The sequence below is a fragment of the Fulvia fulva genome, chromosome 2 (assembly GCF_020509005.1).
Source record: "Fulvia fulva chromosome 2, complete sequence".
NCBI lineage: Eukaryota > Fungi > Ascomycota > Dothideomycetes > Mycosphaerellales > Mycosphaerellaceae > Fulvia > Fulvia fulva.
Window position 1 is genome coordinate 6707913 of NC_063013.1, and position 15640 is coordinate 6723552.

At 53.0% G+C, this 15640-nt stretch overlaps 8 protein-coding genes across 8 annotated transcripts; 2 read left to right on the forward strand and 6 right to left on the reverse strand.

The window, feature by feature from the left end:
- Positions 1 to 164: 164 nt before the first annotated feature.
- CLAFUR5_03807 (Ferric/cupric reductase transmembrane component B) lies at positions 165 to 2234 on the reverse strand (the record flags this gene model as incomplete). The annotated part of the gene is made up of 1 exon (XM_047902955.1): positions 165 to 2234. One exon carries the CDS (start codon positions 2232 to 2234, stop codon positions 165 to 167), a length of 2070 nt encoding a protein of 689 aa, XP_047758909.1.
- Positions 2235 to 5137: 2903 nt separating this feature from the next.
- Positions 5138 to 5374, forward strand: CLAFUR5_20019 (uncharacterized protein; the record flags this gene model as incomplete). Its single annotated transcript, XM_059462876.1, has 1 exon — positions 5138 to 5374. The coding sequence occupies one exon, from the start codon at positions 5138 to 5140 to the stop codon at positions 5372 to 5374; it is 237 nt and encodes a 78-aa protein (XP_059318912.1).
- A 513-nt stretch (positions 5375 to 5887) lies between these two features.
- On the reverse strand, positions 5888 to 6301 carry CLAFUR5_03808 (uncharacterized protein; the record flags this gene model as incomplete). Its single annotated transcript, XM_047902956.1, has 2 exons — positions 5888 to 6172; positions 6230 to 6301. 2 exons carry the CDS (start codon positions 6299 to 6301, stop codon positions 5888 to 5890), a joined length of 357 nt encoding a protein of 118 aa, XP_047758918.1.
- Positions 6302 to 6880: 579 nt separating this feature from the next.
- CLAFUR5_03809 (uncharacterized protein) lies at positions 6881 to 7519 on the reverse strand (the record flags this gene model as incomplete). The annotated part of the gene is made up of 2 exons (XM_047902957.1): positions 6881 to 7390; positions 7442 to 7519. The coding sequence occupies 2 exons, from the start codon at positions 7517 to 7519 to the stop codon at positions 6881 to 6883; spliced, it is 588 nt and encodes a 195-aa protein (XP_047758917.1).
- Positions 7520 to 8985: 1466 nt separating this feature from the next.
- On the forward strand, positions 8986 to 10009 carry CLAFUR5_03810 (CDP-diacylglycerol--inositol 3-phosphatidyltransferase; the record flags this gene model as incomplete). Its single annotated transcript, XM_047902958.1, has 3 exons — positions 8986 to 9136; positions 9197 to 9573; positions 9629 to 10009. The coding sequence occupies 3 exons, from the start codon at positions 8986 to 8988 to the stop codon at positions 10007 to 10009; spliced, it is 909 nt and encodes a 302-aa protein (XP_047758156.1).
- Positions 10010 to 10952: 943 nt separating this feature from the next.
- CLAFUR5_03811 (uncharacterized protein) lies at positions 10953 to 11599 on the reverse strand (the record flags this gene model as incomplete). The annotated part of the gene is made up of 3 exons (XM_047902959.1): positions 10953 to 11278; positions 11335 to 11534; positions 11595 to 11599. 3 exons carry the CDS (start codon positions 11597 to 11599, stop codon positions 10953 to 10955), a joined length of 531 nt encoding a protein of 176 aa, XP_047758157.1.
- Positions 11600 to 12005: 406 nt separating this feature from the next.
- Positions 12006 to 12428, reverse strand: CLAFUR5_03812 (uncharacterized protein; the record flags this gene model as incomplete). The annotated part of the gene is made up of 2 exons (XM_047902960.1): positions 12006 to 12319; positions 12377 to 12428. The coding sequence occupies 2 exons, from the start codon at positions 12426 to 12428 to the stop codon at positions 12006 to 12008; spliced, it is 366 nt and encodes a 121-aa protein (XP_047758158.1).
- Positions 12429 to 13489: 1061 nt separating this feature from the next.
- Positions 13490 to 14537, reverse strand: CLAFUR5_03813 (uncharacterized protein; the record flags this gene model as incomplete). The annotated part of the gene is made up of 3 exons (XM_047902961.1): positions 13490 to 14015; positions 14217 to 14343; positions 14417 to 14537. The coding sequence occupies 3 exons, from the start codon at positions 14535 to 14537 to the stop codon at positions 13490 to 13492; spliced, it is 774 nt and encodes a 257-aa protein (XP_047758159.1).
- Positions 14538 to 15640: the final 1103 nt, after the last annotated feature.

The following is a 15640-nucleotide window of genomic DNA, read 5'->3' on the forward strand; positions in this document are numbered from 1 at the left end:
GAAACATTTCTTTAGCTCTCTGACACCAGGACACTGTGAGTCTCGATTCGATGCAACTTTCTATATACAAATTCCGCTATGCAATGCTTATGCAATGGGGTATCTCATTGGTAGCCTCTAGGCCGCCGTAACGTCGTGAAATATTCTGGTTCTGCACGCTCAGCTCAATACGTGAACGCTTCTTCAATAAAGTCCAGCGACACTTCGTCCATGACGGATCTGCACGCCGCTCGAACACTGTCTGCAAAGGAGCCCGGTCCACAGACCGTCACGCCAACGGACCCTATCCGCTCTGGGATCTCCTTGTCCATGATGGTTTGTGGGGTACAGCGTCCTGGGAACATCTGCACACTGCCTGTACCGGAAACGACTTCGAGGCGGTGGCGAGGTTTAGATACGAAGAGCTGTATGCGCAGAATGTCCCTGCGGCCCTCCATTCGGAGGATGACGTCCATCCATTCGCGGATCCATTCGAGGGAGTCGGTGTTGGGTACAGACCAGACCAGGAGGATCTTGCGTGTGGCACACGTCCCCTCTTGGTACTGCTGGAGGAGATGGTGGACGTAGCCGACGCAGTGCGTGATGCCGACTCCGCCAGCGAAAAGAATGACGGTGCCGTAAGACGACAACGAGTGATGCCCGCCGTAGGGACCTTCGATGAGGCCCCAGGTAGTGTATGACTTGTTCTGTTGCTTCATGATCTTGTCCAGCATCTTTCGTGTCATGCCAGTCCTCGCTCGGACGATCAGGGAGAGATGCGTGACGTCCGAACTTCGAGGGAGAGTGGTGGTGGTGGTGGCTTCCGCTTTGGCTTCCGCAGCGTTCACCGTGGTCTGAGGGATCCCGCTTCTGCGGTAGTAGTTGGACTCGCGAGCAAAAGGCCTTGTGCTTATACCATTAGCAAGTATCGCTTCCGCAGGGGCCAACTTCTCCATCTCGATGTCCATTGGCGCCGCCCTCGATCTGTTCTCTGCCCATGCTACCGAGAATGGATGACTTGACCAGAGTGCCAGTGCCGGGATGTAAGCGTGAACGTGGCAGCCGGGTGTCCATTTCCAGGGTCGCGACAGCTCGAATGTGACTCGACACGCCTCTGCTGAAGAGTACTCGACTGTGACTTTGGTGAGTCCGCGTTTCCGGCTCCAATTCTGGTACAGTATCCTCCATATTCTCCAAGCGATCTCGGCGACCCAAAGGGCAAGACAAAGCTGTACCCACGGAAGAATTTCGTAGAGCTTCGCAGCGGACAGATGAATGTAGACTCCGACAATGCCCATCAGGGCCATTATTCTGTGGCTGTTGAGAAAGGTCTCGTAAAATGCATGTCGCATAGCTCCCACGCTCGAGAAGAACATGAAGGTGAAGAGGCATGTAGCGACCATTCCCCAAGCGTAACTTCTCGAAGTTTGGAGCAACAAAAGAAGCTGCTGTGAACCCTTGTTCTGGTCATCTGCGGTATCCCAGGAGTTGATTCCCCACATGACAGAGTGGATGATACTCTCTATCACCATCACTCGTGCGCACCATCGGTGCAGAAGGTTGAACGTATCGTAAGAAACTCCGAGTATTGGTATTAGTGGGTTGTTTCGCAGTGCGAACAAAACTGTCGGTATCAGATTGAGCATGGCCAGCACGCCCGTTCGGCCACGCATTTCCGCCACGGCCGGTGCAAGAGGATTATTCCAGTCAATGGCCAGAGTGTAGGCACTGTTCGAGGCCAGGTAAAGAACAATTAGAACGGAGTGAAATCTCGAGGGTAAGGTGCCAACGGTGACGGCCTCCGAGATGTGGAATTCCCGATTGTGTCGGTTTCGAAATAGAGGTGCAAAGAGCAAATGCTTTTTGAGCCATGGCCAGATCTTGCTGTGGTTGTACATCCAGTATCTCTGGTCGGCATCTCGTCCCAAGCTCAGAATGTGCCGAAAATGGGAATGAAGCATGTGCCACCATCGATAAAGCAAAGTCGCCAGCAGCAGGCCACAAAAAGATGCGATAAGGACATGCGTGAAGAGAAAGTTCATTCCTTGGTTGACACCCGTCAGTCCATGACTGTACTCTGCCGCCGGATCGCTCATGTTGAACAGTTTTCCAGTGTCTGCGACGTGGTCGTGGTGAGGCGCCGCTATCGCATCCGGAGAGGGATCTCGTGAGACGAGTTGACCGCCGACATGGGCGGCGATGGATTGTCCGGTTCCACGAACGTGGTGTAGGTGTGAGTGTAGCAGAGAATGCATCGCGATGTTGCTGAGATTCGAAACGTCCGTGCTGAACAAAGGGGCGTCGATCGTCCGGGAGCCGTTGCAGAAGCGGGCCAGAAATGTGCAGGATATTCGTGGAGCAGAATGGCCAAATACTAGCGCAGCTATGTATTCAGCGTATGAGAGGCGACTGTACGCGTCGTTGTAGAGATTGCACGTGCGATTAGCGCCAGGGAACCAGCGAATGTGATGGTCTCGTTGTCAAGTGTGGTGTTGGTAAGCTTTCCTGCATAGACCGTTTGTTCGGAGCGCGGCGACACTTTGTATGGATTGTGTCGTACAATGGGAGTCCTCCAACTAAGGACTGCCAGGGAATAAAGCAAGTGAGTGAGCGTGATAAAGGACTGTCATTGTTGGGTGGTCATTGTTCGCCGTGGTGAATGCCTCGTAATAGGAGCAATTGTGTTTTCGCGCTACTCGGCTGTGGCTGAGGCTGGCTCCGCTGCCTTGGTTCCAAGGTCGTCCGAGACTCTCAACACGAGATGGAAATTGGAATGCTGACGACTCTGTGCTTGACTTGGAGAAAAAGTCTTGTGGAGTTGAGATGATGCGTGAAGCGAGGAGGATGTGTCGTTCTGAACCCCTGCTAGGTGCTCCTACCACCAGTGGTGTGACGTAGTGGGATCTAGTTCGGAGAAACTTCGAGGATGGTTTGTGCAGCGCGTACATGTAGTTTGGCGATACCCGAATGCAGCGCAGAGTCGGAATTGCCTAACGATTGACTGGCAGAAGCTGAGCAGAGCACAGAATGGCCAATTGCCCAGAGACACGACCACCGCGCCATTAAAATGGATTCTTGGTATTCGAGATCGGATGCTGCCGAGTCGCCCCTTGACACATGTGAAACATGTGGAGCGGGCAGGGATGCTTAGCCTCGACCGTTTCCCGTTTCTCTTCCAATCATCGCAGCGTGTCGCCATCTGGCTCGTCTTTATCGTTACAGGCGCCTAGCGAATGGACATTCTTCCGGCCACTCTCCCCGACCGCACTCGCGACGTCGTACAATGGCCAGACCATGTCGCCTGCTCGGAGTCCTCAGCGCTTCGCATATTGACCTGCAATCGCACCGGCCGGAAGCGGAACGACGAGTGCACCGTGGCAGTAAGAGCAGAGAAGCTGGGCGACGCGTCGGACTTCTGGGCCACGAGCCATGACAAGGAGGACCTTCGCACGCCGCCAGGAACACCATGTTGAGGAAGAGTGATATCAGCAAGATGCAAACAAAGGAGAGCGTGAAAGTGGTCTCCATCACCCCGCCTGTCAGAATTTGCTTCATGGGTGCTGCATCACGTGGCACTCACACACAATCAATTGATTAGAGGCTCCAGTATCACGAGGTCATTCAACGGAATCGACCGTGAAGAGATGGCGGCAGCAGCTGCAGGTCACGCCAGATCCCGCGCCTCCTCATGCTCTGCACTATACAGTCCTGGGCATAGTTTTTACAACCCCTATTCTCCCACCTTTCCTCATTAGGAAGGATGTATCCACTGCTTGGCGTAGCTCACCACCTGGTGTGTCCTCCATTGTTGGCTATTACTGCCTCGCAGCGTTCTCGCATACTCTTGCATATACGTTGTATGTCCTCAGGTGTGAGCTTGGCCCATTCAATCTTGATAGCAGCTATGACCTCATCTCGTGTTGTAGGAAAATGAGCACCTACCCTATGCTTAAGAAGAGCCCATAGATTCTCATTAGGGTTGAGATCTGGTGAATTGGCTGGCCATTCCATAAAGTGTAGGCCCTTCTCCTTAAATAGACTCACCGTTGCCTTCGCCTTGTGCATTGAGGCGTTGTCTTGCATAACAATGCAGTCCTGCGAGCCTGTTGACACTCGCTGCTTCTCAATTGCCGTGTGGATAAGAGGGACAATCTGGCTGCGATACACCTCACCGTCGACAGAGCCCTTCTCGAATATATGGACTTCTATAGCTCCATCTGCAGAGATACAGCCCCATATCATACAGGCTGAGAACTTGCGGAAGCGTGCTGTAAGACAGTGTTCGTGATAAGCCTCATCTGCCCTGCGTGTTACATAGACCTGTCCGAATATTCCACACCTGAATGAAGCTTCATCTGTCCAAAGGACCTGAGCCCACTGTTCCACTGTCCATTTAATATGAGCCCTTGCCCATCGAAGCCGTGCCTCCTTGTGTTTCCTAGTCAACAACGGCTTGCGTGTTGCGACATATCGTGAGAAGCCCTCCTTCTCAAACGCAGCTCTTACTGTCCGGACGTCGCTGAAGATGCCCTCTATCGCGGCAATCTGTTCGTATCGTAGGCGGCGGCTGTTGGCATCAGTGGTGGCTCGATGGACAAGTCGCTGACGCTTGGAGGTGTTGATTACAGGTGGTGGGCCTCTCTTCTTCGGTGTGGAAGGTGGCACTCTTTCAAGCCGTGAGATTACTGAAGAGACAGAGCCTTTGTTAGTGTGAAGGGCGTCTGCAATCTGCTATAGCGGCCAGTGGGCGTGTTTGTGAAGAGACCACATCTCGCCCTGCTCGAATTCGGTAAAGACGCGTCCCTTCGGCATGGTGGCGATAGATAGCGCGTGTGTGAGTGTGTGGATAATGAGATTGAAGGTAGCAACACCTTCTGAGATGGACATGGATAGCCGGAAGGGGTTAGCGTAAATACAGGGGTTGTAAAAACTTGTATGCCCAGGACTGTAGTTTCTCCGACGCACGTGCACGATCGCATGTTCTGCTCATTCACTCGAAACACTTACTCATCAATCAACGAGACCAGACATCCGCTGAGCACGATCACCGAACATCTAGTCCACCGCCGACCCGCGCTCTCGCTTTCTGTGACAACGAACTCACATCTTGCCTGCACTGACAGCAACGCACGAAGCTCGATTGGGCGTGGCAGCGGATATGATGGCATTCCTGCTTGCGGTGATGGCTACGGTGGCATCAGTCACGCTGGTCTCAAGCATTCATCATTCGCACATGATACCGGCAGTCTTTGGCGTCGAGTTTAGTCAGGTCGGGCTCGCTTGTCCTGTTGCACTGCGAAAGGTGTCGACAAGTGCTTTCTCACCGAAATGCGCAGACGCCAACGACGTGAGACCTGAAAGAATTGGACATTTGGGCCTCTGGCGTCTGGCATGATGTTGAAGACGTGGAAGAACACTCACCAAAAACGACAGATGATGGATCCCGCCTGTGAGTTGCCTTGAAGTGACCTGCTTGGGTCGTCCCTCTACTCGACGCCTTGCAGCGAGCACTGGAGACTTCGAGCTTACGGCCGGTCATACAGTTTGTTGCATGGTGGCTACGCCGCAAGCATTGGCGCGGCGGCGTGAGGCTTCAGTGATGACCATTACTTCAGGTGGGAACACGGTAGATCATCAGCCGCTCTACGATACGGCGGACATGACGAGTTTTGAGGACGAGAGTGAGATTTGGGTATGTATTCACACCGACCTGAACACTACTGACTCACACCAGAGCATCGGATCATCTCTTGTTCGAGCACCATTGCACCATTACCCGTATCTGCCGCTGGCATCGAATTGTCGCCATAGCATCTCCGATGAAGACGCCTCGCTCCGGCACGCGTCGAGCTACAACCTGCCAGACTATCCCTCAACCCATAGTGTCGTTCAGTCCTCATGCTGGACTTCAGTTATTACTTTGAGCCCCGTTGGATCCCTCCGCGTTCGCATTGCTGCTGCCATCGTTGCGGTTGCGGTTGCCGCCGCCACTGCCATCGCCACTCACACTCAGCCGCTGGAGAGCTGCAAGCGCGAGCGCATCTTGCTCAGCCTTGAGTGCCCGCTCGGCTCTGCGTCGCTTCTTGGTGATTTGATTCATCCGCAGACGGCAGGCAAGTGGAAGTTTCTGCAAAGCCTGTGCGACGACCCTCCAAGGTTGTCGTTGTTCGCGCATCTGGAGGAGTGTTGCGTCCTGCGGGATGTCAGCGTCGGGGTGAGAAGATCTGGATTTGCGAGGGATATCACGTACGTCCGCTGCGGTCCAGCGCTGTCCTGCTCGAGGCCCCGCGGCCAGCATTGCGGCCTGCGTGGCCGTGTTCATAGTGCTGATAGGTATGTGTTGATGCGATGTGTTGTTTTTGATCTCTTGTGCGAGGTCGTGTCGGGTCGAGAATCAAGTGTGCGACGAGCACTTTCAGATCATAGCGAGAGTTGCGCTGTATCCACCGTGCTGCTGACAAGCCTCGTTGCGAACCTGGGGATAGGCCACATTGTCGCGAGGTCAGCAATACCTGCACGAATGAGAAAGAATGGTAATAGCGAGAGTTCGCACACACGATTTTCTATTGGTTATACAGAGCTTGAAGAATGCTATTTCGTTAAAAAGGTACACGGTCGCACACACTCGAGCCAACCATCCCAGGTCTTCATGCTCTGCAACAGTACACAGTGCACAGGAACCTCATACCGTTCCAAAAGCCCCAGGGGCATCCAGTACCAATACAAATCCATGCCAAGCCTTCTCCTTCGTTCCGAGCAAGTAACGTCATCGCCTATACCGTATGACCATCTTGGGTTGCTCTTCACTTCTTGTTGGTACATCTCTACAATCTCTCTAGTCGCCGCGCCCATAGACTCGGGAAGTAGGTCACTTCCATGTGGATTCTCAGATAGAGTCGATCTAGTCGCTGTCCGTAGCAGGATCCTGGAAGGAGTCCAGTAGAGTCTCGGCCGCCTCCTCGATCTTCGCAACTGGCTGTGCAGCAGGGGCGGCAGGGGCGGCAGAGGCGGCGGCGGCAGCGGCAGCCTGCTGAGCCAGGAATCGGAGACCCCTTGTCAGATTCAGCTTTGGATAGTAGTGATGCCTGACCACGCGGAAGTCGAGCTTGAGAGTGGGACACGGGCGTAGAGTGCGGGCGAGGGCAAAGTTGAGCTTCAGGATGATCGGTGGGCGAGTCTCTACCGTTGGTTCGGCGGAGTCGACTCTCTGTGCAGTCTTGGGTGAAGTTCTTGCTGCTTGGCGAGCCTTGCTACTCGTCTGGCTTCTAGTGGTGACCTTGCTGGCCTTGTTGGCCCCGTTGAGTTTGAAGAGCTGGAGACGGAGTGCCTGCTCTGTTCGTCCGAAGCGGCGCTCGAGGACCTTGTAGGGGGTAGCGTTATTCGGATCTCTCAGTACGAGGAGTTCGTTGCTCTGTGAAGATGTTAGAGTGAGTGTTATAAGGTTGGTATCGATCAGACGTACATCGGCCTCAGTCCATGGTTTGCCCTTGTTGAAGTACTTTGGCTTGGTGGCCCGGGTTGCGGTCTTGCGTGGAGCCATCGCACGGGTCTGGGTTGGCTTGGTGGTGGGTTGGTGGTGCTGTATTGTGATGGCTGTACCTGGTGGTGTTGGAGTCTATGTGATCTGAACGTATGAACAGTACTTGATACTGGGAATTCGATGAAGAGAAAACTGTGAAGACGATGTGGAATATTTATTGGCGCCCCAGCAGTCCTCATTGATGACTGCAGTCTCGACATGTCCTCAAAACTGCTGACAGCAGGTCGACTGTTTCGATGTAGCGACCGTATGAGAGAGCTGTGAGTACATCGTGTGGACCTCTCCGGAGGCTTTGCTTGGTCCTATGTTTCAACAAAAGTCACTCGTCCTCAAATGCAAAGACCATTTTGGATCCAGTGAGGTCGCGGGTGATGATTCGTGTGGGAGGCATGGCCAGTATTTTGCGGCGGCGATCAGCTAAGGATACCATATTTGCGGAGCCCTGGAGCGTTCGATATGAGCGGGTAGTGCCGTGGAAGTAGTCTGCACTGGAAGTCAAGCCGGTCGTACTCGCTCATGTTTTCAATGGATTCTTGTGTTGCGGTCATCTTGCTAAGCCGTAGGCAAGTGGGTCTTCTTCTACCAGGGCGTGTTGCGATGCTTCCTAGCTATGCATGGTGGTGATTCTGTCAGTAGTAGCAGTGAAGTCTTGGCATTACTGCTGGCTGTATACAATGATTGCCTTTCACTTGTTGACCTTCTGCGACTTTCACCATCTCGACGGCTGGCATATGAGGCATCTCTTAGCCATTCGTCCAGATTGCACCATATCAGCAGGAGGTGAAGTCGCAACGGGGCCGTAGAGTTTCGGGGCCGGGTGTGTATCTGCAGGCCAAAGTCACCTGGTGCCCATATGACGTGTCTCAGCTTGAAAGATCAACACTCGTGCATGTCGCCAGAGCTATAACACGTTGTTTGGTGAGGTGGCACGGTGGATTGCATGTGATGAGGAGACACGGGAGGAGGTTGCTGCCGTAGCTCTCAGCGGAGCGGAAGTCATCGGCAGTCTAGGCCGGATGAGGCGCAAACACGAGGATCCGAACGCGCTCTTGATTGCACAACTTCCACACTTTCTCCTCCGTGACGATGCGCTGAACAGTAAGCGACCTCCAAAAGCCTCAGCTCCTTTACATTACTCTCCTTTGCATACACTGTGGCCTTGTCACTTCTCACGCGATTCATTCTAATCTGGACGATACGCCTTGTATCGAAGAATCACCACTTTTGCTGTACAGCTGCTGCTTGCGATAAGGGTTACGGACGAGATTCGACAGTACGGCCGAAGAGTCGTAGGTGATCACGACTGCTGAGAGACTGTGGGACAGCGTGATACTGTCAACAAGCATCAACACGCAGCCTGGTGTCAAAGCTCAGCAACAGCAACATCTTTCCCAGGCAGCCTCAACAGTTCGGTAGCGCCGCCAACAAACGAACAGAGCAGAAACACCCAAGGGAGAATCGACAGTATGGTACAAGACGTGGTTGAAGAGCCACGGCTCAGGCAGGCGAATGGACACGCCAACGGCAGACCTCTCAATGGCAAGCCGCGAGGACCAGAGATTCAGGAGAGCGATGAGACGGATGAGAACATCTTCCTCTTCGTGCCAAACCTGATTGGTGAGTACAACATACTATAAACACAAGTGCGCAGTTCAACACTGACACAATGATCCTCAGGCTACTCTCGTATCGTCCTGGCCCTCGCCTCGTTGTACTTCATGCCTCTGCACCCACGACGATGCAGCTTTCTCTACTCCATTTCCTGCCTGCTCGACGCAGCAGATGGCATCGCGGCGAGGAAGTATGAGCAGAGCACAAGATTCGGAGCCGTATTGGACATGGTCACAGATCGATGCACGACCACTTGCTTGCTGGTCTTCCTTGCGACAGCGAAGCCCGCCTACAGCATGATCTTCCAGGGTCTGATCTCCCTGGATCTGGCCAGTCACTACATGCACATGTACGCAACTTTGGTCATGGGTGGACAGACTCAAAGCCACAAGAACGTGGATGCGAAGAGAAGCTACATCATGAACCTATACTACACCAACAAGGTAAGGCGGCAGAACAAGTTTCGAGTCGTGATCTCTAGCTGACAACATCCCATAGGCGGTCCTCTTCATCGCCTGTGCCCTGAATGAACTCTTCTTTATCGCCCTCTACCTCCTCTGCTTCAGCTCCCCGATCATCACCCCAGCGCTCATTCAACCACAATCACCAGCAAACCCAATCTCCCCCGAGCCATCCCTCCTCTTCCCAAGCCCATTCAGCGCAGGAGCTATGGAACTGGCACGAGCGAACAAGATGGACAGCACAGTGCCATGGGTTCTCACAATCGCCAGCGCTCCGGTCATGCTCTTCAAACAATGGGTGAATATCATCCAGCTCGTGAAAGCCAGTAAGTGGCTCGCCGAGGGTGACAGGAAGGATAGGAAGAAGCTGGGTCTGCCCAGGAAGAGAGGTGGAGCGAAGGGCAAGAAGGCCTTGTAATAGTTCTTGAACGAAAGTTGGAGTCGGACTCAGAATTTGGTCACACTCGCTGCCAGGGACTGGGCGGCAGATCGTGTTTAGCGAGGCGTTCAGGCTCATGGGCACGTCTGGTATAGATAGCTCCTTCCTGGCTTGTAGATGTTAAGCTTGATGGTCTTGTTGGTACTCTTCGTCCTGCCATCGATGTGGTCAGACCCGTCGGTGGTGGCACATCTGAACTCAGAACAGTCAATGACTGCCTGCTCTCGTGTTGTGCTTGGGGGCGAAGGCTGCTCCAGTCAGTGATGAGATGTCCAGACCATCGAAGGTGATGCCAGGTCGTCGACATTTCAACCATGGCTTTGAGTGAGAAGGTGCGGTAGCACCTGTATGCTTTTGTATTGTCAACCTGCACAATGCTCATTCCACGAAGCCCAAAGCAGAGAGACGGCGATTTCTCGAATTAGAGATGGCAGAGGTACACAATGAGGACTGTGGCTTTATTGCAACACCACAAAGTATATCTACTGGCCTTTGTAGAACTCCATGAACCAGGTTGATCGCGTTGCTGTTGTCCCATAGGTTTTTTGGTCGTAGCCTAAGAGCACTAGATGCCTGAGGCAGTAAGCTTTCACATGCCAAACTTCGCCGGCGAATATCCGGGGATGAGAGAAAGGAAGTAGGCATACGACACGGGTATCTACGAGCCAAATATCGAGACTGGATGATCATGGAGCTGGCTACAATGGGTGCGAAGTTGGATATCTGTCCCTGCAGGATTGCTTCGATGATGGCATGCTGTTTCCCGCCATCGGGATGAACAGGTGGATGTAGTATTACGCGGTCCACTCGATACGCTGGTGCAATGGTGGCTTGACTTTATCATCCGCCTTTGCGTGACCTTCCCGCACTCGACCTGTGATTCTGTAGCTTGCCATCTGATGTTGTCTGCAAGATGTCCGCCTTACTGTTTGTTCACTGAGTTGTAGGTACCCCCAGTCGCTGCCTCAAACTTACGTACGCCATCTTGGCGGAAGACATTGCCACTCCACTTCTTGTTGAGAAGGTCGCAAGTCATCGGCAAGAGCCTCTCGTATGCTTGACGATGTGTTGGTGCATCAGGTCCGGCGAGCAGGAGGTAAACAGAATTCCCCAACTCGTAGAGGACACGAGCGGAGACGGTGGTGCCGGTACCGATAACGATGAGATGAAGCTTGAGAGTCTCTCTGGAGTCGTAGCGCCGCTGGCGGTCCTCGATCATCAGGATGCGCCACAAGATGGTGCTGTTGACTGTGAGGACTTGTCAGCGCATATCATTATCGATATGTTCTGTTGGGCTAACATACCCAGTATCTGCTCCCTAAGGACTGAATCACTGAGACGATCCGGGTCTGGTGGCTTGCTGGCTGAGACGACGTAATTTCCGATCTTGTCCATAGAGTCCTTGACGGCAGTGACGACTTGCTCACCCACGCTGGCGAGGTTGATGGTGAGTTGCGCGGTTGGTGCTGCCATGTCGCCGGCGGAGAAGGTCTTCGCCTCCGGGCTGTGAGAAACACAGTGAGTAGGCTGGGAGGGAGACGAATGGGACGGGCGCCGGACTTACTTCATGGGTGGAGGTGAGTTGGTGCGCTGGAGAGAAGCTCAGCTGCGGGCTAAGAATTGCAGAAATGTATTTGTGCGGAAGCGCAAACGGAGAAGCGTACGGACTGACGGGAGCGGCCGGCGTTTGGCATGTGAAGGCTGCTTGTCGCCCGAACATTCGTGACAAACAGGATGAATTACCCATGACGCAGAGACCGCCAAATGATCAGACAGTGCATCTTATGGAAACATGGTCGGATTTCAGGCGCTGTTGTAGCTCAAAGACTGTGGTGAAGCAAGCCGCCTGGCTCCCAGCTAGCGATAACCAGGAACGTGCTGCTTTGGTAAGATACCGCTCTTTTCGCTCATGTACCTGAGAGAGGCTCTCTGGGACCGAATACCCTGTTGCATTGCATGGTCATCGCTCCTACTCCTACTCCGCATAGTACGTCCCGCCACTGCCTCCCTTCTTGACCTTCAGGTGGGCCTCGTAGTACACGTGCTTCTTCCAGTAATTAGCGAGGATGTCGCTGGTCATAGCCAGAAGCTTCTCGCAAGCCCGGCGTTGGTTGGTAGCCTCCGGGCCGTTCATCATGACATAGAATCCATTTCCGTTGTCGTACACTACGCTGGCAAAGATGTTGGCACTGCCGCCGATGGTGTTGATAGTGAGTTCTGGGTGGTCGTCTTCTTTTTCGTCATCGGAGGAGGTTGGGTGGAAGATTGGCCAAAGTGTGGTGCAGTTGGCTATGACATGGATCAGTTCTTCAGCGATCGTACTCATCGCGCTTGCAAGTCACGTACCAAGGATCTGCTCCTTGACCTCTGCCATGCTTAAGCGGTCTTGATCTGCCATATCGCACAGAGAGGGAGTCGTCTTGGGGCTCTGAGTATGAGATCAGTTGGTTGATTGAGAGATTGGCGCCGCGACGAACTTACATTTAAGCAGGCAGCTGAAGCTTGTCTCAGGACAAGATGTCCCGGAGCTGGGATGCGAAAATCATGCTGCGCTTATGAGCAAGCAGAAAAGCGCACAGACGTACTGGAGCGGCCCGCTGCATCGCATGTGAAAGCTGCAATCTCCATGGATGGGTAACATTGTTTTCTAGAACTTTTCAACATCATGTCTCATGCACCTATGTAGAAGTAACACTCAAAGTCTGCCGTCCCCTTCATGCTGTACGCCACAGCTTTTCATTGATCGTAGATGGCTCACGCAAGGTCGTCGCATCGTGCCCGTGCACGAGGACTACGACATACGTAGGTGCCTTCCCATGGAACATCGAGGCGTACGTCTTGTTGTCTTGCTTGCCGTCTGAGACAAGTCTCAGTCCTCAGCATGGACGCTCCTCTTCGATGTCTAGTGATGTGAAGTAACTGTAGGAGCATCAGTATGAATATCGTCTATGGGTTGAGCGACAGAAGGGCCCCGTCAGCTGATGGTGGGTCAGTGTTTCACATCCAAGCAACTCCTTGAAGGTCTGCAACAAGAGACTGTGACATTGAATACCCTTAGATGAGGCAAATGGTGAACAATGAAAGGCAGATTCATTGACGAGTGTCTTCAACGCCCCATGAAGCTAATGCGTCACCATTTTCGCTTGTGCCATGGTCATGAGATATGCTTCGGCCAATCTGAGGCGTGAGCGATGTGAGTGCATGGTCGAAGCAACCGAGCACTGAGATACTATGTTCAAGTTCTGCTTTGAATGCAATGTCTCATTACTAGACAGCAAAGTCGTATCTACACCATTACATCTAAAAGGAGTGGTCTCGTTAAAGTCGTGATCGTCAGATCGTGAATGATGAAGTCGTCCGCCAGCAAGCCCGTAGTGGCAGCCCTTTATGCTTTCAAATGCAGTAAACTCCCATATGCTCTCATATCATTTCCCCTCCATTATGCCATCGGCAAATCATCTAGTATTGCTTGTGCTCATACTCCTTTCCAGCAGCGTCGTATTTGCCGTAGCTACCGTACTTCCCGTAGCCGGCTGGGAGGTGCTCACCGGCGCCCTCGTACTTGCCGTAGTTGGCGTACTTCCCTGGCTCATGCTTTGGCTGTTCCTTTGGCTTTTCTGGTTCGTGTTTTGGCTGCTCCTTTGGCTTTTCGGGCTCATGCTTTGGCTCCTCCTTGGGCTTTTGTGGGTAATTGCATGGCTTCTCGACGACCTTTGTCTCTGTGGCGACCTTGGTCTCTGTGACGGTCTTGGCTGGGGGCGGATGCTCTGTGACTGTGACCGTCTTCTCTGGGTGGCCGTATTCCTTCTTCTCGGTGACCGTGATGGTCTCCTTTGGTGGACAATATGGATGAGGGCATTCCTTCTCCTTGGTGGCCGTGACAGTGACTGTTTCCTTTGGCTTGTCGGGACAATACTTGTCTGGGCAGTGCTCCTTCACTGTAACGGTAGTCGGGACCGTCTTTGTTTCTGTCTTAGCTGGCGGGCTAAAGAGGCAGAAGTATCAGCATTGATCGTGGTGAGAGCATGAAAGCCATCGTTCGCCAGCATCGACCGCCGCTTGCCTCACACAAGCAACAACACTCTTCGCAACGTCAAAGAACTCCAGCGAATCTGAGGATCGTGCGTTGCTCTAGCAAGGTGAAGCGGTCGTCGAGGTTGGCTAAAAGGCTCGGAAAGATGCTTACCAATATTTCTCAGGGCAGTGCTCCTTTTGGGTGATCGTAGCCGTGTGGTATTGGGTAGTCGGCTTGTACTCCGTAGTTGTCTTGATCTCGTGCTTCGTTACATAGACTGGCTCTGGCTTGGGGCAGTCTACCGGACAGGAGTGTCAGCCATGCTCGATAAGTCGACGAAGCTTCATCAGCGATATTGTGTCATCACTTACACTTCTCAGGTGGGCAGACTGGGCACTCCTGCTTTGGGCAGTTGTCGCCGTACTGTGGTGGAGTGTTTGGCAGAGCAAGGGCAGCACCCACAAGGGCGGCAGCGGCAAAGAAGTACTTCATTCTGACTGACGATGTATGAGCGAATGGAGATAGCGAGTGTAGGACAATTGAACGCCTGTGTTGATGTTGATGCTGATGAGAATTGTCACTTTGCTGGCCTGACAGGATAGCTATATACCTACGTGACGATCATCGGAGCATGGACGGCCAGTGGACCTCTTCGACAGCTCCGCTACCGTATTGAAGCTGAGAATAACTCCCCGTGGAACCCAACCTCAAGTCCCGTGTGAAGGACTTCATCATGCATTGACAATCGTAAAACATATGCATAAGCCCTTGGCGATATGTCCTGTTGCAATACACTTTTAGCCGTTAGGTCGTCTTACCAGGGCAACAAGCAGCTTATGGCGTATGTGGATCCATACTGCATAGAGGTCCTGAGGCCGTAGTGGTTCGTGGTTGGGCATTCAGCTACACACGAGGGCACGTTGCGGCGTCCTTGGCGATGCAGCCAGTATCCTTCAATAGTGCAGGAAAAGCTTGAGTCGGACGATGGCCGCAAGACTTGTCGATCTTTCCGTTGTGGCAGTCGAAGTGTTTGAAGTCGATCCATACGGCGACTTTGAGATCCTCTCCATGGCAACATTCTCACTGACAAGCGATTGGCCTTTGATCCCTATGTGCGGGTATAATTTGAAGCCTGCTGGTATAGTTGCTCCGCTGTCATCTTGTAGTACCGAAGGTTTATCGATTATGCACACACCTAAGCGTCATGTTCCTGCAGCATGTAGTGGGTGGCAAAGCAGTAACTCTTCATCGTGCTAGAAGGAATACAGAAAGAGGGGCAATAAACACGAGAAGGACGAAGTGCTGTAAACTTCAAGCTAGTCGTGGAAAGCGCCCGATTCGCTGTCAGCGTGCATGAAGGAACTTGAAATAGGCTGCAGGGATGTACTCTGCAGTCAAGACCGACGACGTCTTCCATCTTCCGGTAGCTGGCGTACATTGTTCTTCGCGTGGAGGTCTGAAGAATGTTGACCTAGATCGAGCTTGTAACGTGCGGCATAGAAGAAGTGCGGTACAGCTTCGACGGCAAGACGCCGAGAGGGAAACACGAGCGTGCCGCTGCAGAGTATCGTGTTGTTCGTGTTGTCAGTGCATAG